The sequence below is a fragment of the Babylonia areolata genome, chromosome 2 (genome assembly GCF_041734735.1).
Source record: "Babylonia areolata isolate BAREFJ2019XMU chromosome 2, ASM4173473v1, whole genome shotgun sequence".
Lineage (NCBI taxonomy): Eukaryota > Metazoa > Mollusca > Gastropoda > Neogastropoda > Buccinidae > Babylonia > Babylonia areolata.
In genome coordinates, this window is record NC_134877.1 from 57,141,715 (window position 1) to 57,168,254 (window position 26,540).

At 41.4% G+C, this 26,540-nt stretch overlaps 1 protein-coding gene across 1 annotated transcript; it reads right to left on the bottom strand.

The window, feature by feature from the left end:
• Positions 1 to 25,830, bottom strand: LOC143275573 (helicase POLQ-like). The gene is given in 19 exon segments (XM_076579777.1): positions 1 to 2,134; positions 3,247 to 3,381; positions 5,902 to 6,015; positions 7,018 to 7,191; positions 9,026 to 9,124; positions 10,671 to 10,828; positions 11,419 to 11,938; positions 12,922 to 13,026; positions 14,129 to 14,270; positions 15,667 to 15,906; positions 16,403 to 16,557; positions 17,631 to 17,738; positions 18,350 to 18,447; positions 18,756 to 18,834; positions 19,554 to 19,649; positions 19,651 to 19,755; positions 21,238 to 21,416; positions 23,057 to 24,287; positions 25,552 to 25,830. Coding segments are annotated over 19 exon segments (3,954 nt in total). The 5' UTR covers positions 25,654 to 25,830; the 3' UTR covers positions 1 to 2,020.
• Between the last annotated feature and the right edge of the window lie 710 nt (positions 25,831 to 26,540).

Sequence of the window (26,540 nt, forward strand, 5' to 3'; positions counted from 1 at the left end):
ATTCGTTCAAAAGCTTTGACAGTCCAGCACCTGTTGTAAATACATTAAACATAGAAAGTGATTCACTCCCAATTTTGCTGATAAAATACCTGAAAGAGAGCAAAAAAAGAAAGAGAACTACACACACACACACACACACACACACACACACACACACGGGAGCAAGTATGCACACAGGCATACACACATACCTCACTATCAAATACAAGAAATACATTTCAAGACACAAGACAATCAAAACGGCTATATGACAAATGTTCAAGGAGCCATCTATGATCAAGTACAAATGAACATTAATATGTATTCTTTGCACCTCCACATAACAACATAAACAATAACAGCAAATACTCCAAAATACAAGAACATGAAGATGAAAAAAAATGATGAAACTGGTGAATCCAAACACATGATGAACACATATAAGGGCAAACAAATGAAAAGACAGAAGACAGACTGACGGGCGGACCAAACGGTAAAGAATGAAAGGCAAGAATGGGATGAAAAAGTTAAAAGTGATGGATGAATGAGAAAAAAAAAACATGCTACACATGCACAGAAATCAAACATACACTGTGCAATGCTATGTGAGAAAACTACCATCCTTAACTCTCTCCATACGAATGGCGAAAGAGACGACGTTAACAGCGTTTCACCCCAATTACCATCATCAAAATATTGCAAGTGGAAGGCTCTTACACCGAAGAGGTGAATGTTGACAAGGAATACCACAATTCTGACGACGGAAGCTAAAGGTTGGGTCATTCAGACACCCACTGGATATCCGAGGGGTCTGTGTAGAGGAGAAGAGAGGACTGGCCGTACTGAGTGAGTTAACATATATTATTTCTTCTCCCTCTACATGCTTTTGTTAAAATACCAAAGCTTCAAAAACATGTCTCTTTCTGCCGCTTTTCACACCCTTAGAAATAGGGGCACTTTCATTTTATGTCTTTTCTAACATGTAATACAATATGGTCATGACTTTTGGCATGCTCAGATCACATCAGTCTATGCGTCAGGCCACGCACAATCTCTGTTCAAGTCATCACAGAACCACAGGATACTTGCACACACACACACACACACACACACACACACACGCACGCACGCACGCACGCACGCACGCACGCAAGCACACACACAAGAAACAATTTCTATGTATATACACACATACATATGATAAAGCACACAAATATACCAACAAACACACCTTTTTCCACAGTCAAAGAATCCTCTTTTCCTCACACAAATAGGTGAAGGTCATGGCTAGTTTTCTGGGAGAAGAGGGTGCAGAAAACACAGGGAGGAGGACGTGATGTCCTACCTTAAGGTGCCCAAAACACAGCTTTAGTCGGGCAAAGTCACTTTCAAATGCAGCACTGCAAGTTATCAGATGTGTGTGCATTTGCATGAACGTGAAATCTTCTTCACACACACACACACACACACACACACACACACACTCCATCAGTGAGTTCTATCATCTAATCAACACTCATGAAGTGTTGAACAGTCAACTGCTGACGTCACGAGAAGGTACAATAACAATTGAGGCTGGTAAAACTTGTGCAATGCGAGATGCTATGGCAACCAAATTGAAGCTTAGAAAAGTGCTTTTTCAACAGTGTTCTTTTTTGTTTTTTTAATCTAAACTAGTCTGCTCACATCATCTGAAAGACTGACTTAAAAGGCAGTCAATAACTATTATGTTTGCAATAGCTGCAAACACATTTTGTGCAAAAATGCTCGGACCAGTTAAAAAGCGTTTTTGCATCAGAAAACCATGTTTTGGGGACCTTTAATATCATCTGTGTGCATATTTTCATGTGTGTGAGGATGGATGTATGCATGTGTGTGTATGTAGGTGTTGTATCTGTATCTGTATTTGTGTGTGTGTACATGCCTTCATGCACGTGTGCATGTGGGTGTGTATGTGTGGGTGTGTGTGTGTATGCGTGTGTATGTGTGTGTGTGCGTGTGATACATTTCACGAATTTGAAAGCTGTGCCTGTTCACACAGCTATGTATGTTCCTGGTTGTTGTTGTGGGGAGAGGAGGGAGTGGCGCGTGGAGGCAGGGGCACCAGCTGTTCCACTTGTTCCAGCAGAGCATCCGTCTTCTCCTCCAGCATCACCTGCGGCAAACAGGTTCTGTCACATTACCTGTCAGCCCTCACACATCAACTGCAGCAAACAGGTTCTGTCACATCACCTGTCAGTCCTCACACATCACCTGCGGCAAACAGCTTCTGTCACATCACCTGTCAGTCCTCACACATCACCTGTCAGTGTGACCTCACACATCACCTGTCAGTCCTCACACATCACCTGTCAGTCCTCACACATTACCTGTCAGTCCTCACACATCACCTGTCAGTCCTCACACATCACCTGTCAGTCCTCACACATCACCTGCAGCAAACAGGTTCTGTCACATCACCTGTCAGTCCTCACACATCACCTGTCAGTCCTCACACATCACCTGCAGCAAACAGGTTCTGTCACATCACCTGTCAGTCCTCACACATCACCTGTCAGTCCTCACACATCACCTGCAGCAAACAGGTTCTGTCACATCACCTGTCAATCCTCACACACATCACCTGCAGCAAACAGGTTCTGTCACATCACCTGTCAGTCCTCACACACATCACCTGCAGCAAACAGGTTCTGTCACATCACCTGTCAGTCCTCACACATCACCTGCAGCAAACAGGTTCTGTCACATCACCTGTCAGCCCTCACACATCACCTGTCAGTCCTCACACATCACCTGTCAGTCCTCACACATCACCTGCGGCAAACAGGTTCTGTCACATCACCGGTCAGTCCTCACACATCACCTGCCAGTCCTCACACATCACCTGCAGCAAACAGGTTCTGTCACATCACCTGTCAGTCCTCACACATCACCTGTCAGTCCTCACACATCACTCCTCACACATCACCTGTCAGTCCTCACACATCACCTGTCGGTCCTCACACATCACCTGCACCAAACAGGTTCTGTCACATCACCTGTCAGCCCTCACACATCACCTGTCAGTCCTCACACATCACCTGTCGGTCCTCACACATCACCTGCACCAAACAGGTTCTGTCACATCACCTGTCAGTCCTCACACATCACCCGTCAGTCCTCACACATCATCTGTCAGTCCTCACACATCACCTGCAGCAACATATGAACACACACATAAAATAAAAAAGCAGTGATCCAACAACAAATAAAAATGTCTGACTGTACCTTGGCAGCACAGACAATCTGCCTAGCAGCTTTGCGTGTAAGGAACTGGATTTTGGACACCAGTTCTGCTGGTTCTGCGACAGCTAAAGACTGCAAGGTGTGGTATCCGGCAGCATACAGCTGTCGCGCTCTACCCTGGAAACCAAATGGTTCTGGGTATTAGTACAGTTTAACACACAGTACAATAAAATTTTGAACAGTACAGTTCAATAGTATATATAGTGGTGTGGTGTAGTGCAGTGCAGTGCAGTGCAGTGCAGTGCAGGTCAGTTCAGTACAGTGTACTATACTGTCGTGTACAGTAGTATAGAGATCAGCACTGTACAGTAACATACAGAAGAGTACAGTGCAGTACAGTACAGCAAAGTATAGTTATGTACAAAATAATAAATACCCTTTCTTGTCACCCAGTTAGGCATATTCTGAACTTTGGTCATAGGCATATTAGGGTTCATGTTCTCACTATGACCAATCACTGTGCCAGGTCTATTGAAGGCTGGGTGCAAGATGAAAGTCCCATAATGACATGTGACATTAGGATACACATACAGACAGATACAGACAGGGACAGACTCTACACAGATACAGACACGGAGGCAGACTCTACACAGATACAGACACGGAGGCAGACTCTACACAAATACAGACACGGAGGCAGACTCTTCACAGATACAGACACGGAGGCAGACTCTACACACATACAGACACGGAGGCAGACTCTTCACAGATACAGACACGGAGGCAGACTCTACACAGATACAGACACGGAGGCAGACTCTACACAGATACAGACACGGAGGCAGACTCTACACACATACAGACACGGAGACACATTCATACATAGATAAAGTAAATAACTGAGGAAGGAGAGAAAGAAAGAAAGGAAGGAAGGAAGGAAGGAAGGAAGGAAACAAGAAAGAAATTAATTCTACATCAAGTCTTGAAATCTTTCACAGCTTTCATGCAAATCAAAAGAGTCTGCACTAGAGTCAAAGACAACACACCATTGTTGTACTGCGGAGGAGGAATTTTGTTTAATGCCCCGTCACACATATCGGTGATTGAAGACATTTTGTTAAGGTATTTATGCATACATTTGATATTATCAGTTAGAAGGGGTGGGAGATGTGAATGAATGGAGAGTTGAGGGAAACTGGGCAAAAGAGGGTGAAATGAGGGTGAAATTTGAAAAAAAAAATCTAAATACAATTACAGGAAATTACTCAAAGGACTTCGTAAAAGAGAAGTCGTTAAACTGACAAGCGAAACGACTGATAATAAATGCAAAAAGTAAAAAAAATCAACGTTCTCAGTCACTTGTGAAGACACACTTTCGTGTACATAAGGCTTCATCAAGCTACAGTCAAAAATTATATTCTTGATTGTCAATATGTGGTCCGTAATGAATTTGATAATAGTCCGAGAGTTAAACTCAGAACTGGTCTGCGAATCGGACCAAAATCTGTACTGTATTCTGTTGCATTGATTACCTTTTTAGTCACAGCAGATTTCTTTGTTTGTAATCTGGGCTGCTCTCCCCAGGGAGAGTGCATCGCAACAATGCAGCGCCAACCTTTTTCGTTTTCTTTTTCCTGCCTACAAATGCACTGTTTTACTATCAAAGTAGATTTCTGGCAGATTCAGTAAGGGCACTGTGAGAGTTCTGTCCCTGTTAACAAGGGTTCCTCTACATGTGACACAACAAAATTCCAGACTATTTCCAGACCCAAATGAAATCTTTTCATTCCAATCACAAAGCCAAACTGAGCATATAAAATATTGTCTGCTAAACAGCTGACAAAAGAGACTGGCGGATGTCCTGATATCAATGTTCTTCTTCTTCTTCTTCTGCGTTCACTCGTATGCACACGAGTGGGCTTTTACGTGTATGACCGTTTTTACCCGTCATGTAGGCAGCCATACTCCGTTTTGGGGGGTGTGCATGCTGGGTATGTTCTTGTTTCCATAACCTACCAAACGCTGACATGGATTACAGGATCTTTAACATGCGTATTTGATCTTCTGCTTGCATATACACACGAAGGGGGTTCAGGCACTAGCAGGTCTGCACATATGTTGACCTGGGAGTTCGTAAAAATCTCCACCCTTTACCCACCAGGTGCCGTCACCGTGATTCGAACCCGGGACCCTCGGATTGAAAGTCCAACGCTTTAACCACTCGGCTATTGCGCCCGTCGATACCAATGTTCAATTTTCAACACTTTGTTCATCTGTTTGCTTGTCGGGTTCTTTGTTGTTGTTGTTGTTTTGTTTTGTTTTCATTTCTTTTCTTTTTGTTGTGGTTGTTGTTTCATAATGCATTAAGCTCCTTGTGGAAAAGAAGTGGTAAATGGCTTTTTTTTTAAGTCAAAAGACTTTTTCAGGCCCTGAAGGGAAAAACTTTTTTTTTTCCAAAACTTGTCCAGCCTGGAAATGGTTATCTCATTTTCCCAAGACCCTTCAAGCCCTGGAGATGATTATCTCATTTGTCCAAGACTTTTCCAGACTTCCATGACTATGTATCAACCCTGGTCATGGCACTGAAGATGGGACACGCCCCCCACCCCCACCGCCACCTTACCCGACCCCACCGCCTTAAAAAAAAACAAAAAAAGAAACACCAACAAAGAAAACAAGACAAAAAGGTGATCCTACCAATTTCACCCCGGGCACTTCCATCAGGGGCAGCAGCTCCATGGTGACGCAGTACGTCAATCTCTGTGCAAAGTTACCCAAGAGATCCTGGTAGGCCCAGAACTCGGGTAACTCCTGGGACAATGAGAACACAAGTAATCTTGTACGCCAGCCAGACAATGTGACTCTTCCGATGTGTGTGTGCGTGTGTGTGTGTGTTTGTGTGTGTGTGTGTGTGTGTGTGTGTGTGTTTGTGTGTGTGTGTGTGTGTGTGTGTGTGTGTTTGTGTGTGTGTGTGTGTGCATGTGTCTGTCTGTGTCTGTGTCTGTCTGCGTCTGTGTTTCTGTATGTGTTTATAAATGTAAATGTGGAATTACAGCATAATGGGACATCAGGAAAACTGCAAGTGGGTGGGATGGAAACTTGGGAGGAGTGGGATACTTATTTTGTATAATCACAACTATTAACAATAACATAATGATACGACTAAGATAGGGGGGTGTGGGGGTGGAGAAAGTCTGCATCACATTGACTCATCAGAGTGACCACAACATGAATATGGTCAGTTTGAAAAGAGGGATTTTTTCATATACTCCATGCATAGATTATTTTTTCATAGCTCTTAAATGGACAAGCAGACGATTCAAAACAGGTCAGATTTAAACCACTAGGACCTGCACAGTAATATCTGACAGTGAAAAACCATGCTTCTTCCATACATCAAAATGTCATGCATTTTAAGAAAGAAAAATATATGAACAGCCTTCTTTGACATTTGTTTCTAATACAGCAACATTTTCACTTCCCCATCACAAAGTCCAACACATGATTTAACAGTCCACTCACACCAAAATATCCAACTGTTCTTTAAAAAGATTCCCCACCTCATCTGCGTAAATTTGGCAGTAAACGAACAATGCTTAAATTCACATGCCACACGAAATCTATCCCAAAAATAACAGAACAGAGGAAGACAGAATAGGCTGCAAACACAAAGACACACAAGAGACAAAACAAGCAACAACCACACACACACACACAAATAACAACAGTCCATCCAACCTGCAACCTTTGACAACACGCCCACCACACACCCTATACCAGCATGCCCACCACACAAAACCACACCAAACCCACCTGACAGAAGCGCAGGACGCAGGAGGCAAAACTGGAGGCAGACGACAGCAGGTTCTGGACAAAGCCCCGGGTCAGCTGGAACCTTTCGGCCACGTCCCACACTGTGAACTGCTTCCACAGTTCGTACAGCATCAGGGTCAGGTAGAACCTCTGCACTACCACAGGGTCCACTTGCTGCCACAACACACCAAAACGATTCATGCACTGTCTGTCTGTTCACTTGCTGCCACAACACACCAAAACGATTCATGCACTGTATGTCTGTTCACTTGCTGCCACAACACACCAAAACGATTCATGCACTGTATGTCTGTTCACTTGCTGCCACAACACACCAAAACGATTCATGCACTGCATGTCTGTTCAACTGCTGCCGCGCCATATCATACCACACCAAACTACACCACACCACAATTCATGTACTGAACATATGTTCACTTGCTGCCACAACACACCAAAACGATTCAAGCACTGCACGTCTGTTCACTTGCTGCCACAACACACCAAAACGATTCATGCACTGCATGTCTGTTCAACTGCTGCCACACCACATCACACCACACCAAACCACACCACACCACAACGATTCATACACTGTATATAAGTTATGTCCACTTGCTGCCACACCACACACCAAAACGATCCATGCACTGCACATCTATTCAACTGCTGCCGCACCACATCACACCACACCAAAACAATTCATGTACTGAACATATGTTCACTTGCTGCCACAACACATCAAAACGATTCATGCACTGCACGTCTGTTCAATTGCTGCCGCACCACATCACACCACACCAAACCACACCACACCACGATTCATGCGCAGTACATACAAGGGTCATTCAATAAATAAGGTGAATTTTTCGGTATAAGGACTTCTAATACAGATAGAAGCTTACTTTTTTTTCTTTTTTTTTTTCTTTTTTTTTACTTCTTTTTCACATGGATTTAATTTGTTTTGCAGATTAAAAAAACCTTTGAGAGTTTTGGCGATTAACAAAGATGGCCGACAAAGAAGCATGCTCCAGGATTGAACAGCGGTCAGTTATCAAGTTTTTGGTTGCTGAAGGGTGCAAACCAGTTTAAATTCATAGGAGAATGTCAACTGTGTATGGTGCCACATGTTTCAGCCGAAAAAATGTCTACAAGTGGGCTAAACTGTTTAAAGAAGGACGGAGCAGTGTTGAGGATGAAGACAGGCCTGGAAGGCCTGGAGCGACTGGCTGAGAGATCAGTCCAAAGATTTTTACGCTGAGGGAATACGGAAGCTTGTGCACAGATGGGAAAAGTGTGTGACAGTGCTGGGAGACTACGTTGAAAAAAGAAAAGAAAAAAAGTAAGCTTCTATCTGTATTAGAAGTCCTTATACCGAAAAATTCACCTTATTTATTGAATGACCCTCGTATGTCCACTTGCTGCCACACCACACTGAAATGATTCATCCACTGCACATCTCTTCATCTGCCACACACATCACACTGCGTGCACTGCGTATCTGTCCTCTTGTCCACAGCACACCACAGCTCACCACAATGATTCATGCACTGTATATATGTCCACTTGCTGCCACACACATCACACTGCGTGCACTGTGTATCTGTCCACATGTCCACATCACATCACACCACGCCATGCCACAAGATTCATGCATTGCACATCTGTTCACTCTCTGCCACACCACACAACAAGCATTCATGTGGGCATTCATGCACCCACATCTCTCCATTTGCTGCCTCACCACACCACAACATTTCATGCACTGCACATATCATCTCTTCAATTGCTGCCACACCACACAACATCATACCACACCACATAATGATTCATGCCTGTCTGTCTGTAAAGTCAGACAAGAACAAACAAAATAATTTCTTTGCACATGAATGTTTTTCAAAGTTCATATTCAGAAACTTTTGCAAGTACTTCAAAATGACTGCCATACACATACACCACAGTGATAACTAAGCCAAGAGTTCTGAAGAAGATCCCACAATCAACTCACCTGCCGAGCAGACCTCCCTGAGGCCTTGCGCACAATGTAGCTCTCTGTGATGCCGATCAGAGAGGCCACCCTCATCTCATCGGCAGCCAGTGTGCCCAGCTGAAAACCACATGATGTAACGTGATGTGTTGATGCTCTTGAGAAAACCACTACATCTCTCAGACCACGTGATGTAACGTGATGTGTTGATGCTCTTGAGAAAACCACTACAACTCTCAGACCACATGATGTAACGTGATGTGTTGATGCTCTTGAGAAAACCACTACAACTCTCAGACCATGCCCTAAAACACACATCTTCCACTTGGGACAACTCAACACGTTTTGTTGAAGGGGTCTGTGAATGTTATGCCAATGCTGTTTTATGTCGCTTTTTTTTTATTCTTTTTTTCTTTATTAGCAAACATGCATACAGTTTCTCTTTAAAAAGTTATTAAGTAGTCTTGTGTCTTGTTTTGTACACATTCATGCATTTTGCACACGCATACACCAACACACAAAAACAGAGAAACATGTGCACACAGACACACACACACACACACACACACACACACACATACATTCTCAGATGCAAGAGTGCACATGCACTCTAGTTTAAAGCAAGTAATGCAAGTGCTTATCATTTCATAAATATCACATACACACACACACACACACACACACACACACACACACACGCATACCACATACTCACATATCTGCACATGTTTTGAGTGTGTGCAAGCAAAAACATACTCCAACAGTTAATAAAAGCTCTTAATTCACAGTGAAAGGAAACCAAACAAAAATATACAAACAAAACAAATAAATGATCAAAACAAATGACTGTGTGCATCAGAACACCATCTGTGCCAGCGTCGTTATCCCACAGTGACTGATGCTACCTCACCCCACAGTAAGACTGATGATACCTCACCCCACAGTAAGACTGATGATACCTCACCCCACAGTAAGACTGATGATGATACCTCACCCCACAGTAAGACTGATGATACCTCACCCCACAGTAAGACTGATGATACCTCACCCCACAGTAGGACTGATGCTACCTCACCCCACAGTAGGACTGATGATGATACCTCACCCCACAGTAAGACTGAGGATACCTCACCCCACAGTAAGACTGAGGATACCTCACCCCACAGTAGGACTGATGATGATACCTCACCCCACAGTAAGACTGATGCTACCTGATACCACAGTAAGACTGACGCTACCTGATACCACAGTAAGACTGACGATGCCTAACGCAACAGTAAGACTGACGATACGTCATGCCACAGTAAGACTGACGACACAATAAGATTGACAATACCTCATGCCACAGTAAGACTGACGATACCTCATGCCACAGTAAGACTGATGATAACTCACCCCACAGTAAGACTGACAATACCTCATGCCACAGTAAGACTGACGATGCCTGACGCAACAGTAAGACTGACGATAACTGACGACACAGTAAGACTGACGATAGCTCATGCCACATAAGACTGACAATACCTCACCCCACAGTAAGACTGACAACACAGTAAGACTGACGATACCTCATGCCACAGTAAGACTGACAATACCTCACCCCACAGTAAGACTGACGACACAGTAAGACTGACGATACCTCACCCCACAGTAAGACTGATGATACCTGATGCAGGTAAGTCATCCAGCAGGGTGTGATGTCCTGAGCCAGTTCATAAGGTGTGACCAGGTACAGCAGGTGTAAGTGATTAGCCAGCACCAGTGAGTGTTCTCCCTGTGTCAGATCCTCATACAAACGGCGCTCATATTGGATGTCGACAGAGCCTGCACAAGGATGATGATGATGAAATCAGCCATGCCTTTAAAGGAAAAAAATGAAGCAAAGCAACCTGAATCAAGTAACTTTTTTCAAGTTTGTGGTCATGCTCAGTTCAACAACAACAACAACAACGATTCTTTAATGCTGTACCCCATCAGTGCAGCTGCACTAACAATTAACCTGAATCAAGTAACTTTTAAGTTTGTGGTCATGCTCAATACAACAACAATAAATATTCTTTAACACTGTGCCCCATCAGCGCAGCTGCACTAACAATTAACCTGAATCAAGTAACTTGTAAGTTTGTGGTCATGCGCAATACAACAACAATAAATATTCTTTAACAGTTAACTAAGAGATGCCTGATCACCACAGGAAAGGGTAGGTCTAAAGGGCGAAAAAGCTTTTTTGGTGAGAGTGAAAAATTAAGCTTGCACAGAAAGATGGAATTCCTAGTAACAGCAAGAAAGAGAAAACAGGACACAGGCAAGACAACAACAACAACAACAAAAAAAGAAAGGGAACAATGAGAAGACAGATGTACCCCAAATGACAGATAATTCATGAACACACTTTACAGTTCCAAACCATGTACCTTTGAACGTTGCTCGCCCTCGCTCTGTGACCTCAAGCGTGTAACCAGACAGACTGTCACTGACGTCGACGCAAACCTCCCCACATAAGCTGCGTCCTTGTTGTGGCTGACTGGACTCTTCACCAACGCTGACTGCTGCAGCAGCATCTGTTTGCATTCGCTTCCTCAAAGATCCTGCTGCAGCATCATCCGTTTGCATTCGCTTCCTCGAACACCCCTCTTCTTCAAACAAGTCCTGAGAATCGCTGTCTTCAGGGACTGGAATGCCTTCTTTGGAATCTGAAATTCTGGAAACGCCAGAAAGTTCCTCACTGTTCATTCCCTTGTCCAGTGCCACTAAATCGGCTTGGTCCTGAGACGTCATTTCAGATGCTTTCTTTTGCACGACCAGACCAGAGTCAATGAGATCTTGCAGAGCTTGACGTATTGCTGTGATGATGTCGACACCCAGTCTTGAAGCCTGAATGGCCAGAAGGGTTTTCTGTACCACCGTGTACACCAGCTGAGTTGTGTCAACCACCTGTGGAATCATCAAAAATTGTGGTGCAATTGTGTGTATGTGTTGTAGTTGTTTTTTTTGTCTGTTTTTGTTTCATTTTCTTCCTTTCTTTCTTTTGGGCATATATGTATGAATGTTGTTGTTGTTGTTTTGTGTGGGGGTTTTTGTAGTTGTTTTCTTGTGATTGTTTAATATCTTACTGATATGGTTGTCATTTTTTTTCCTGCAAAGCTGAGGTAATAAAACTGTAATAAAGTGGGGAGAAAACCCAACAAACTTTCAATTTTGTCTTCAAAAATATTTGCAGACAAATACAATGTTACTTCAGCTGAGAAGAATACCCATAAAAAAAATACAGATATTTCTGTTTCACAAGCATGCAAAAACACAAAAACAAAACATTTTCAAACTATTGGTGAATATCTTTAGATAAACCTTTAAAAAAAAATTCAATAAATACACAAATAAATAAAGAACTAACTAGTCAAATGAATAATAAACACTGAATGGCTGAGAAAAAAGGAAACAGGCAACACAGTCCACAAAATGAAGCAAAATAGAATGTGTTCTGAAGTTATCTTATGCCACAGATTAGTTTACTTTTCAAATTCAAACAAGACTTTCAAAATATTGTAAATGTATTACATTCATACTTTTTATTCCCCCCCCCCCCCCAACCCCCCAATAAATTAATTCTTCTCTAACAAATCTGAATTTTAGTATCCATCAAGTCACATCACAAAACAGTATCTGGTTTTACTCTTCAAAGAAAAAAGAAAATGTATCAGTGTGTAAAGTTCAATGGCAAAACACACAAACACACACACATGCTTCACATCCACTGTACTATTAGTATTAACACATTGTCTGTAACAAAAAGCATGTTCCTTGCTTATCTATTATCCTCATTGATAAACAATTTGTCTTGTCTTGTCTTGTCTTGTCTTGTGTCACACCCTCTAGCAGATAAGACAGCACTGAATCTACTCTGATAGAATGTGTACCTTCAGTCCGATTAAGGACAAGATGAGTGAACGCAGACCCTTTCCTGACTGGTACATCAGACTGCTATGGCACACGTCTTGTGGACCTGACAGCAGCTCCACAACCTGCACACACACACACACACACACACACACACACACACACACACACATGCAAGCACTTGTGCATGCACACACACACACACACACACACACACACATGCAAGCACTTGTGCATGCATACACAAACACACACACACACACATGCACAAACACACACACACACACACACACACACACAAGCAAACATGCAAGCACCAGTGCACACACACACACACACACACACACACACACACACACATATACGCAACCTTCCTTTAAAAAAATACATATATATATAAAGACGGCATTCAATATACACATATATGATATGACACACAGGTACAAGAAAGAATAATCTATACAAAACATGTCTACCATGCAACAAAAAACTTTCAAGTAATTTTTTCTGGAAGCTTAGAAAAAGGGCCAAGAAACAATAATCCATACAAAACATGTCCACCATACAACAAAAAACTTTCAAGCAATTTTTCTTTGGAAGCTTACAAAAAGGGCAAGGATCTGATATGGCCTGTGTTCAGCTGAAAATAAGAGACAGAGAATGAATTAAACAAGACTCACAAACAGAAAGACAATCTGTTTCAACATAAATTCATTTTATCTGTGTGTAATTTGTAAATCCACTGCATGTCATGAAATTCTCATCATTCAGATGAGACAATAAATCGAGGTCCCGTGTGCAGCATGCACTTAGAGCACGGAAAAGAACCAAAGGCAAAAAAAAGGTTGTCCCTGGCAAAATTCTGTAGAAAAATCTCACTTCAATAGGAAAAAACAACAACAACAACAAACAAACAACAACAAACAAAAAGACCTGCAGGCAGGAAAATTTTAAAAAGGGTGGCACTCTCAGTGTAGCAACACACTCCCCTGTGGAGAGCAGCCCAAATTTTTCACAGAGAAATCTGTTGCGACAAAAAAGAGTAATACTTAAAATACACTACAATACAATACGATACAATACCATGCAATGAAAACTTTACCTCTGAAATAAATCATGTATGATGTGGGGTGCAGGTGGGCGGGGGAGGGTGGTGGTTTGGGGTTGGGGGGGGGGAGGGGAACAGCAACACTGTCATCAAGAACACTCACAAAACACAAAACCCACCTTGGGCATATCCGCTTTCTTGGCGATGAGAATGCTTTCCCCTGACGAATCGATGCCAGCTCTGCCTGCCCTTCCCGTCATCTGTTTGTATTGAGTGTGCTTGATGAAGTCAGCCCCGACATACGGACTTCTCAGGATCACTCTGCAACACAAGGGGAACATGGCCTGTCAAAGTTATGTGTGCAAAAAGCAAAAAAAAAACAAAAAACCAGTACTGTTTGCTTGGCTTGAGTTGGGTTCTGCTGTGCTGTGTTCTGCTGTATTGCATTTTATGACAACGCATTCCATTGGACTGCATTGCATGTGCATTCTTGTGTGCTCGGTGTCTGATGTGGCACTTTGAGAGGATTGAAAGTGCTGCATAAATGCAGTAGTAGTAGTAGTAGTAGTAGTAGTATCATCATTATCATTTTTATCATTATCATCATCACCATCATCATTACTGTTAACATCATCATCATCATTATTATCAATATTATTACTATCATTATTATCATTACTATCATTATCGTTATTATCATTACTATTATTATATATTGTTATTATTATCATTATCATTTTTATCTTTATTTATACTATTTTCATACTTGTACTTTTTTCAGATAAAGTTTGCCAAAGTTTCATGAAACATGACGTCCTTCAAAAGTCATGGTCATCAACAGATTTTTTTTTTTAATATGTACTTACTTCTCTGAAACATTGATGGGCACAATAGCCATGTGGTTAAAGCATTGGACTTTCAATCTGAGGTCCCGGGTTCAAATCTCGGTAACGGCGCCTAGTGGGTAAAGGGTGGAGATTTTTCCGATCTCCAAGGTCAACATATGTGCAGACCTGTTAGTGCCTGAACCCCCTTCACATGTATACGCACGCAAAGATCAAATATGCCATTAAAGATCCTGTAATCCATGTCTGCGTTCGTTGGGTTATGGAAACAAGAACATACCCAGCATGCACACCCCCAAAAACGGAGTATGGCTGCCTACATGGCAGGGTAAATAAACAAATGGTCATACATGTAAAATGTTGCATGTATGTATATGTGTGTGTGACTAAAACCTGATTGAATGACACAGGAAACGAATGATGAGCACCCAAATGGCAGCCGTCAGTCAGCTCTACCAGGTAAGCAGCCTCATGTTTGTAAAGTGCTTAGAGCTTGGTCTCCGACCGAGGACAGGCGCAAAATGAGTATCCATATCATCATCATCATCAAACATGCCAATAAACTCTCACTTGATCTAAACTAATGAAAGATATTGGATTTGACAGATGTCAGTAACTTCTTTCCAGTACAACTTTCCCACATGACATTCACTGCATCATCAGAAAAGTCAGTACCGGTAGTTTTCATTTACAACACAAGCACTGGAAAAAAAAAAAACTGCCAGCAGACTTTGACCACCTTGTCTTATGATATTCCTCTGGGTCTGAAAGCCTATATCTGAAAGCATCAGTAGCTAACAGAAGTAGTCAGTTTAAACACATTACTGCACACAAAACATACATCAAGACTACATGTCGAGTGAACCCCGCACCTCTTTGCTGGGAGATTGACTCCAGCCGCCAGCGTTGACGTGCACGTCAAAAGGCACAGCACTCCGTCGGAGTAAGCGTCTTCGATGAGGCGACGTTCGTCAGTAGTGAGGCCGCTGTGGTGGTAGGCCAGGCCAAAGTGGACCGTGTACTTCAGAGTGGGGCACATGTTGCCTCCCCCATCGCTGTGCAGCTCACGCAGCAAAGCCTTGCGCTTCTCTTTGTGCACGTCGGTCAAATGTCTGGAAACAGCGTTCTTTGAAATTTGCGTGTGTTCCTTTTTTTTGGTTGTGGGGTGCCGGTTCATATTTGCAGTCTGTGTTATTGTCATGGTGTATCTATCTATCTATCAACCAATATGATATATATAGATATATACAGATACATATAGATATATACAGATATATATGTATATATACAGATAGATAGAGAGAGATAGATAGAAAGACAGATAGACAGACAGACAGACAGATAAATAGATAGATAGATAGATAGACACATAGACAGACACATATATAGACACATAGATACACATAGATAGATGCACAGATACCGGGAGGCGCCATGACAGATTCAGTAAGGGGTTGAACTTCTGATCCACTGGTCATAATTCAGTCCCCTGCGGTTGTGTTCTACAGCCCTACTTAGAGAACAGGTGCTGCATAAATTTAAATTACTATCATCATTAAGTCATATTTGGCCCTGTGACAACACACTGTGCAGTGCCCCTCCCCCCACCTGTGCTGCTTGCACATCATCTTGGCCAGCATGAGAGCCACGTTCTCACAGTGGCGCTTGGTGGGGCAGAAGAGGAGACAGGAGTTGTCCGGCACAATCTCCAGCACCAGATGCAACAGATGGTCAGGATCCATCTGTTGACTCTCTTCATTGTGCTGTAAAAAAAAAAAAAAAAACCACACACACAACACAACACACACCATCAGAGAGGACTGTTTCTGCAGGCAGGTGGCAGTGTGAGTGGAAAAAAATCTGCATGCTATTTACCATGTAAACCAACACCCATCGTTCATCCTTCTACAACTGTATAGAATACAGACACCAGATTCATTGTTTTCATCAAACCCAAATAGAAATATCCACTGTATAGTATGCATGGTATCCAACATGAATGCCGCAATTCTAAATGATTTTTTGTTTTTGTTTTTTTTTTAATAAGGGAAAGGGGGAAAGGGATGTAATGAAAATTAACAGTGAACACATGTGTTGCAAAACATACATTTCGGTATCTGTTGAGCAAAGCTTCCAGCATACTACAAAGGCTGGCAAAGAATGATCCTTTGCTTCATGCCTGAGTGACAACTCACTCTGCACCTGATGAAGGTTCCATAAAGGGGATGATGGCTTGTAAAAAAAATAAATAATTAAAAAAAACAATTAGGCATCTCAGACTGAAAATGCACATTTTGTTCCTTTCATTTTTAGATACCCAGCAAGGTTATCAGACAATGTGAACAATATCCGACATACAGAACAGACCTCTCGCTTGACATGTGACACACAATCAAATGCGTCATTGTCTTATTTTGCTTTTGCTTTTCCCTTCCCTGCACAGCTCTAGTTCTAGGCACCCAGCACACATTCTTCTGTGTCAAAATCCTCAAGCTCAGTTGACTTGACCTTTGACAAAATACTGTTGGGACCAGCAGAGAAGCAGTGTGATAGTGGTATAAGCTGAAGTGAAGACTTCATTACACAAGTATGTTAATCTTGAAAGTTGTCAATGAATATATGACAACACGTTATTCATACAAAATCAAAACTTAGAAAGTTTAACAGCACAGAATACCGCAAAAATTACCAATTAACAGAATTACATCACATACATCACACAACACACACACACAGACACGCACACATACAAGCATGCATTCACGCATGCATATGCACACACACACACACACGTGAGCATACATGCTAACACACACACACACACACACACACATACAGTGAATGTGAGGATCTTGTCATGCTCCAGCTTATCCTCTGGAACCAAAGCCTTGTTGTTGACCTGGTACAAATTATCTCCCACTTTCACATACTCTGTCAGGCTCACCTGCAAACCACATACATCATAATTACATCAGATGCCTGAAAAAGTTCAAACTTATGGGAGCTTGTGGGTTCACAACAAACAAAATGCACACTGAGCCATAACCTAATTAACCACCTCCCATCTCTCAATACCTAACTGCATGTTTTTCCCTTTTATTTTCTTCACTGCAAACATCTTCACTCAAAGACTAGACATAAGATTAGGGCAAGTGATGATAGGGGGCAGGGGGGGCGGGGGGGAAGGAGAGGGGAGGGGTGGTACAGCTGATCTTAAGTCATGCATTGACCACATCTTACAAAGTTTATATCACCAACATTTCATCATCATTCCATTTTCATAGATTTTGTTATGAACATACTTACCTGTTACTTACATGCCACAGGTGATTCTAACTTAACTTTCAGTACCATCACTCCCTCCATATCTGAATGATTTGATATTTTTAGTCAATTTATAAACATATTTATCTGGTACACACATGCTGGTGGCATTTATGCTAGCTCTTAGTGGTCATATCCTATGGACAGCATCAACTACCCACTGGTCATTTGACATTGTTGCTCATAGTCCAGCCGATCACACAGAACTATATCAGAATTGCAATTACTTACCGGTCGAAAGTCACTGGAGAAAACCTCAGCATCAAGAAATTTGGCCAAATCCCCTATGTTGTTCAAAGTTGCACTCATGCCAATTACTTGTGGAGGCTCTGGTGACAAAAAAACAACATGCTATCTGATCACTTATTATTGCCATAATGTTGGTTCTATCAGTCAATTTCTTTTCTTTCTTTTTTTTTATACTCATAGCTTTATGTTGTTTGGATACAGATAAAAAGCAAAAAAAAGCAATATTCTATGAAAGGGTAAACCAAGTTAGCATCATAAAACTGTTTCTGATAAACCACATAATGACTTGCGTGTGCACACACACACGCGCGCGCACACGCACGCGCGCACACACACACACACACACTCACACACTCACTCACTCACTCACTCACTTTGCCACACTTACCCTCTGTTCCATTCAACAGTTTAATAAGACAGGATTCCATTGCAGAGCCTCTACTTCCCCCCTCTCCAATCATGTGCAACTGCAAAAAACACATGTTTCGTTTCACCAAATATGACACAGGATCAAAACATTTATGGGAAGGAACAGAGAGATCAAAACCCAGTTGCAAAGTAGGATAAACAGACAACAAATATAGTCATAAATATATAATACCACAAGACCTTTTCTTTGTCATGTTTGGAGGCCTGCTCACATATAAATCATTTCATTGTTCTAATATGAGGTCAAGCAAATACTCCAGGTTTAAGAGGAGGACGAGGAATTTGTTTAATGTCCTGTCACACATACTATCAGTGATTGAAGACGTTTTGCTATTGTTTTAATGTACACATTTGTGTATTACCCAGGTCTACCAACAACCAGTGAAATACAATATTTTGACAATTTACCAATAATTTTGTTCAAGTTATTGACAGAATGGTGCCTTTTCAGCACACATACAAGCACACATGTATGCATAAACACACACATCAAATGTGTACCCTTTTCAGTAGTCTTCTCCTTCTCATTTGTATTTCAGCACATAAAATGATTATTTGTGTTAGTCATATATAATAATCACATACAATCTTTTTTGTATGCAGAGGTACGTGCGCGCACTCACACACACGCACGCACGCACGCACACACACATGCAACACGCATGCATGCACGCACGCACGCAACACGCACACACACACACACACACCACAGTACCTCTGACACAACATCACCCAGACCAGTTACAGCTGCACAAACCTCATCCACAACCACCAGCCCCAGTTCTGCCAGTCGCCCCGCCTCCAGCAAGCTGTTCACCAGAGACTGCCCCTTCTCAATGGTGGCCACAAACAGCTGTCTGTTTCTGCCGGCGCTTTGTGGGAGGGAAGCGACCTTTGCTTCCCGCATATTCCTCCACTAAGAAACTAAGCTCTGTGGCAAACTCGGACAGGATTCTCACCTGAATCAAAACACGAGTCAGTTCAACTCACTTTGGAATCACTTTACTCATCCAACTTAGGGGACTAAAAAGTATTAAGGAAAAAAAAAGTCATCAATCTGAATGTCAGCTGTACCTATTTTCTTGCCTTTGCGAACACATTTATGAATGATTTCACCACACAAACGCATTGCTAAAGTGAACTGAATAAAAAAAAAAAACGTGTGCTGTCAAAGTTTTGTCTAAAATATTTTTCTTGCATTGACATGATACTAGCAACTTACACTTTACTCTTTTATGTTTCTGAAGCAATAACTAAGATCTTCGAATCTGATGTGTTTCTAAGTACATCTGTAAAAATGAGCAGAGCATATGAAAGGTACAACTACAAGCCTTTTTTTATTTTAACCTGTTTACTGTTTTGGTTAAAAACCAGATTATGTATAAATAGCTTCTTCACCAGTACTAATCCCTCACTCTAATTATAGTACACAAATTTGAGCTTTTGAGCTTGATCTCCATGCCTGAGTATTTAACCATAAATAACTGTGGAAAAAGAGCCTTTTATGTAGTGACTGCCTGGTGTAACGCTGAACAGAACATGGAACAAACAAACACTATAGAAATTAGGAAACTGATCCCTCATCAACTCCACAATTGCTCCCCTTTCAATCTACAAAAACCATTCCCAGAATTTGCATTCTTTTAACGTTGTTATCTAAATCAATTGTCTCCCAACCCAAGTGCGCTCTAAAACACTCTCAAACACAAAATGCAGAACACAACACCAACAGTGAGCCACAGGAAGACTTGCTTAACTGTTCTGTGGCCAGTCTTTGCCACAACCAGTCCATTTATGTCGTTGACCTCTATGGCGCAGATCTCTGTTGCACTGTCTTCTTCTGTCATTTCCAACTTCTATGTGATGCTGTCTTCTAACGTCGTCACATTCTTCTTTTGCTGTCATCTCAAACTTTTGTGGATCTAATTTGGCACTGACCTTGTAGTGCCATCTTCTAGTTTCATCATCCCAACTCCCCAGTTCAACTTTTTAACCTGTATGCTTTGCTGGCTTCTTTCAGACTGCCCTGAGCACACACTCCACTTTCAAAGATCCATGTGTGCTTGCCAAATGCCGAACAGCTCACCACCAGTCATGTGATCTAATAACATGTACACATGTTCTGCATGGCTCACGAAATAAAATTACGGCTCACAAAACATGACACACCAACAAGGACACAAAACTGAACTGCTGAACCAGGAAATCTCATTGCTGTCTCAAACATGTTTCTCTGACAAAGAAGATAAACTACTCTTTTTTTTATAATTTTACCCATTAATCTATTAAGCTACCGTTCATTTGACAAGGAAGATAATTATCACCCATTCTATAATATCAAGAGGGACAGGTTTGTTAACAAATACATATAAGTTAGGACAAACTGCTCAGTCCATTGTTCAGGTAGCAAACAAATGGCACCTCTAATGTTGGCATCATACCTTTTCCTGCACAATAGAAATGTAGGGCAGAACAAGCAGAGCATTTTTCTTCTTGCAGAGCAACTGCTGCAAGATGAGGATTTCTGCCACCAGGGTTTTCCCCCCACTGGTGGGTAAAGTGTAGATCAAGTTCTTTCCTTCATACAGTGCTGGAAGTTTCAGACATTCATCCTGCCAATCTGAAATAACGGTATGCTGTTAGAACATCAATACTTGATGAAAGAAATCCATGAAAAAACTATCAGCTGTTTTGTTTCATTGCTCTAAACCAAGCCTACACAACATTCCTTGCTCATTAAAAAAGAAGAATTGGAAGTAAAATAATATTATAGAACTGTATGAATTAATATTCAATATTTCATGATGAAGCTGAGGATGTTTCCACACAATCTGAAATACTAAGACCACTTGTGTTTATGCATGTGTTCATGTTAGGATGTGTGTGTGTGTGTGTGTGTGTGTGTGTGTGTGTGTGTGTGTGTGTGTGTGTGTGTGTGTGTGTGTGTGTGTCTGTGTGTCTGTGTGTCTGTGTGTGTGTGTGTGTGTGTGTGTCTGTGTGTCTGTGTGTGTCTGTGTGTGTCTGTGTCTGTGTCTGTCTGTGTGTGTGTGTCTGTGTCTGTGTCTGTGTGCATATATATGCGCTTATGTGATGTGCATATTCTATGCTAAGTCTCTATTGTCTGAAAAGTAGTTTAATTTGTAACATTATGTATTCATTGTAGTATATAAATGTTTACATCAGAATAATGGAAATAATAAATCATACAGAAATATCAGTTCCAACACACTTATCAACACCTACAAATAACATAGACCAAGTCAATACTAAAATCAAATTAATCAAGATTTTTTTTTTAAATAACTACTCAAAAAAGATACTTTTACTGTTTTAAGAATAAACAGACCAAATCTTAAATAAATATATCAAATCAGATTACATCCCTACTTATTAAAACTACTTTCAAAAAAACATGATGGATGTGTTACACCTGCTTTAGTTCCTATCATGTTTATAAATTGGAACTGAATTTCACTTGGAAAATCTGAGGGAATGGGCCAATGCTTTTGTTTTATTTTACACAGAGAAGAGGGGTAGAGACAGAATCAAAGGAAGTGGTACATTAGAAAAATAGAGCTTCAGATATTATGTTTCTTTGTTTTTATTCACTCCAGTTTAGAATTATAATCAACTGAAAACGGTAACTAATAGGGGAGGCAATGAAGGGAAGGGCAGGGCTACAGGAGAACAGCACAGGGGAGGGGCACTGGTATGGGAGAACAGGAGAGCCAATGTATAATCAGCAAATGTTGTTAACTTTTGTTTCCTTTTTTTTCATGCAATGAAAAGGCATATACTTTTCTACGGGACTACAGGTGATTAATTAGAAAGATTCAGCCCTGAAATGGTTCTTTTGTGGTTGGCTGGGTGATACCTTGAATGAAAAACATTATCTAATTTTTATTCATTCTATGTCAGTTATGTTTCAGAGCTTGGTCTCTGACCGAGGATAGGCACTATATAACTAAGTACCCATATCAATCAATCAATCATGTAACAACCTGATCTATTAGATGTAAGTTTCATTTTAGAACAGATCAATTTCATATTAATATAAATCAAAATCAGCACATGCCCTCACTTTCCCTCTTCCCCAGTTCCTTCCCCCTCCTCTCCCATCAGCTCCCCCTCCCTGCCCCCCCCCCTCCCCTTCCCCCCTCCCACTATCTCTCTCTCTCCCTCTCTGTCACTATGTGCCATCAAACCCAAATCACTGGATATTAGTTGTTGCTTCTTCCTAAATACAGTTTTAATACAGACCATAAAGCTTGGTGATCTTCCGATTAGTGGTCAGCAGCTCCTGCACCTTACTGGGCAAGCCATAAAATGGTCCAATGCCATCCACAAACCCCTGCCGTCTGATCTGCGAGGCTTCCAGCATGGCTTTGGCAATGCTCTCCTTCCTTATCTCTTCCAGCTTATTTGCTGCTGGCATGACTTTGGAAGCATTTTGAAGCAGTCTGTTTTTCAGTCTGTCCTTGAGACACAATCCTTGGGCCTTGGGGGTTGTCTTTGGGGGGTCTGTATTGACTTGTGTTCTTGGTGTAACTATGTTAGTCCCCAGCTGTGTTTCAGTTCTTGATGTATGTAAGGTCAGACTTGTACCTAACTCAGTCTTGGGTGTAGCTGTCCTGGTAATTTCCAATGGTGGTTCAGTCAAGTCAGTGTCCACCTGATCAGATTTACAGTCAGGAAAACTGTCAGTGAAACTGGTCTTCAGTTCTGTTTGATTTGGAACACTGCCATGTGTTTGGGAATAAAGCATATCAGACTGCTGTGATATGCTACAAATATCCATGTCAATAGTTTTCTGATTTGCTTTCTCATAATGATTTCTGTCATTTTTTTCAGAATCAGTTTGTTCATGAGGACTGTTTTCAACACTTTCCTTGTCAGTTTTTTTATGATGACTGCTAGTGCTACTGTGATCTGTTTCCTGTTCTTGAACCCCTGTCCCTTGAAATACAGATGATTCAGCATGTGACAATCTATCCTTTGTTATGTATTCTGTAAAAGAATCCTCAAACAAATCTGCATCACCAGAAAAGTTCACATTGTCAGTGAGACTGGCTGACTCTTCATTATTTGAGATCATATCATAATCCTCAGATAAATGAAATGATGTATATTTCCCATGAGCTGGGCTCGACATTTTCCTTTCAGATAACTCTGATGGCAAGAACATCTCTGGTTTTGTCTGATCACAGTAAGTTCCATTCATGCTGACTCTGTTCTGTTTTTGTATATTGTCTGTAAGACACACTGACTGTTTTCTTTGAACTGCTGCATTTCCACTCTGGTCTTCATCAACACTTCTAGAAAAAGTACACGCATGTTCCAAGGTGACAGAATGTAGTTCTTCTTGGTATCCTTTTGGAGCTGTGCTGCTGGAGGTTTCTGTGGGATCTGATGGCAGCACCATTTCTGCTAACCAAATGTCACTGTTGTTCAAGTCATTTTTATCTGTGCTTGCTGCTCTGCAACATTTCTCCTGTAATCAGAAAATAATAAGCCATTAACAAAATCACAGCTGATTAATAATCTATAGATCTGTACCAGCTGGTAAGACCAAGATGGTTGAAATTTTGAATATATACACTTGCTCTAATTGAAATATATGTTATTCTGTAATTGACAGCTGTCAAACATGTGACATAATTCATAAATCATATGCTGGGCTGCAGACTATATGAGTTTTGTTTGAACTTACTCCAAGTGTTAGGTTATAAATGTGACAAACACTAATATTTACAATTTGATCTTTCTTGCCACTTTTGCACTCATTCCTATCTTGAAAGTTCCATTACAGAGGTGTTTTTCTTTACAGAAATAATATTTTTCTAAAACAGTCAAGCAATGTATTTTTTATGAACAATACAATGGTAAAATAAAGGAGTCACCATGGCAGAACTGGTTTGGCATCAGACTTTTTATCCAGTGTTCACCAATAATCAGAGTTAGAGCACCCTAATTCGGCATGGTCATGGTGTTGTCCTTGGGAAAGGGACTTTGATTTCCTTCTCTCCACCCAGGTAAGTGTAGGTACCTGACTTCAGTTGGAAAAGGTTGAGAGGAATGGGCAAGTCTCCCTATACCGAGCTCTAGATACGGTATGTTAATTCACTGACCCCATAGCCGTAAAAGGTTATAGGACCTTTAACCTTTTGGCAATAGTGCAAATACGCTCAAATACAACAAAATCATGAGCATATATGGTCTACACTAACATGCTGTCATGCACAAAGCATTGCATATTTTCAACGATTCAGATTCAACAACTGATATTTTACCGTCTGGTTGACGATACAGAAGTCCTGCCACATTGAAAAATGTACACAAAAAGTCTTTTGTTCCGCATACCATTTCCATTTTAAAGTCAGTGTAGAGGGAATTTTTTTCTTGTGAGTTTATGATTTTATTATAATACTTTTTTTAATGTTCCTATTCTGTGTGTTTATTCTCAGTTTTATTTATTCTTTGATACTCACATCTTTATAATGATATGTGATAGTGGCTGGTGCACTGTTATTGCCAGTGTATCCTGATGTGTGTGTGTGGAGGGGAGTGGTGGAGGAAGGTGGATGTGAGTGGGTGCATTTGTTTCGTTTTTTTAATATTATGAGAACACACACACACACACACACACACACACACACACACACACGCAAAAGCACAAACAATAACTGAATGCGCATAAACAAGAAACAATCACACACACTCACTGCTGCACCCACTTTCTCAGAAATTATACTTACTCGATGAGCTGACTGTGAATCAATTCCTTCAGTATCAAGACTTCTTTTCTTTGCTGTGTGTCTATTTCGACGGCTTATCAAGCTGTCACCTTCCGAAATCATCTTGTGGAAAGAGAGACAGGCATGAATCTGTCTTCGATCCGCTTTTTCTGCAGCTATCTTATATCAACGAAGTTCTAAAAATACGGTAGCATGATAGGTTTCATAGCAGTGTTTTTGTTTTGTTTTTCTCCCCCTCTGTATTTCGAGTAGAAGTTTCAAAACCCCCAGGCCAGTAAAGTCCAGGAGCGTTATCGCCCTTCCACGTGAACGGTGTCGAGCTTAATCGGCCCTGCCCAGGTGTAACTTCCCTGAAACGTCACCCGGATGGGGGACGATCTAAAACATTACACCACCTCCCCATGCTAATACGAAACCCCTCTGACTTCGCAAACTGAAAGCACCCATTCCAAAACGTTCTCCCTCCCCCGAATTCTTTTCGGTTGTTTTTGCATTTGCTGGACGCGCACTCACATATGCGTATTTTCTGTTATTGTATTCAGATATTTAGGTATCAAATTTTACCCCCACTGATATACCCGGTTTCCCCCAACTTAGAGAAGGAAAACAGTGTGTGTGTGTGTGTGTGTGCGTGCGTGCGTGCGTGCGTGTGAGTGTCTGTCTGTCTGCAGTCTGTCAACTTATGAGACGGCCGTGCATTTCACAACTGAAGTGTTTTGCTAGACCGGCTGATACCTACACGGCTTTCTCTCTACCCGGCCTATCATTCCTCTCTCTCTCTCTCTCTCTCTCTCTCTCTCTCTCTCACACACACACACACACACACACACACACACACACACACACACACACTGGGCACACACACTGACACACTCAGTGGCACACACAGAGATTCGTTCGTTTATTTGTTTATAGTCTGTTCATAGTCTAAGATGACGATACGCACACTGAGAGATATAATGTAATAAGTGCAGAGATTTAAAGGTGAC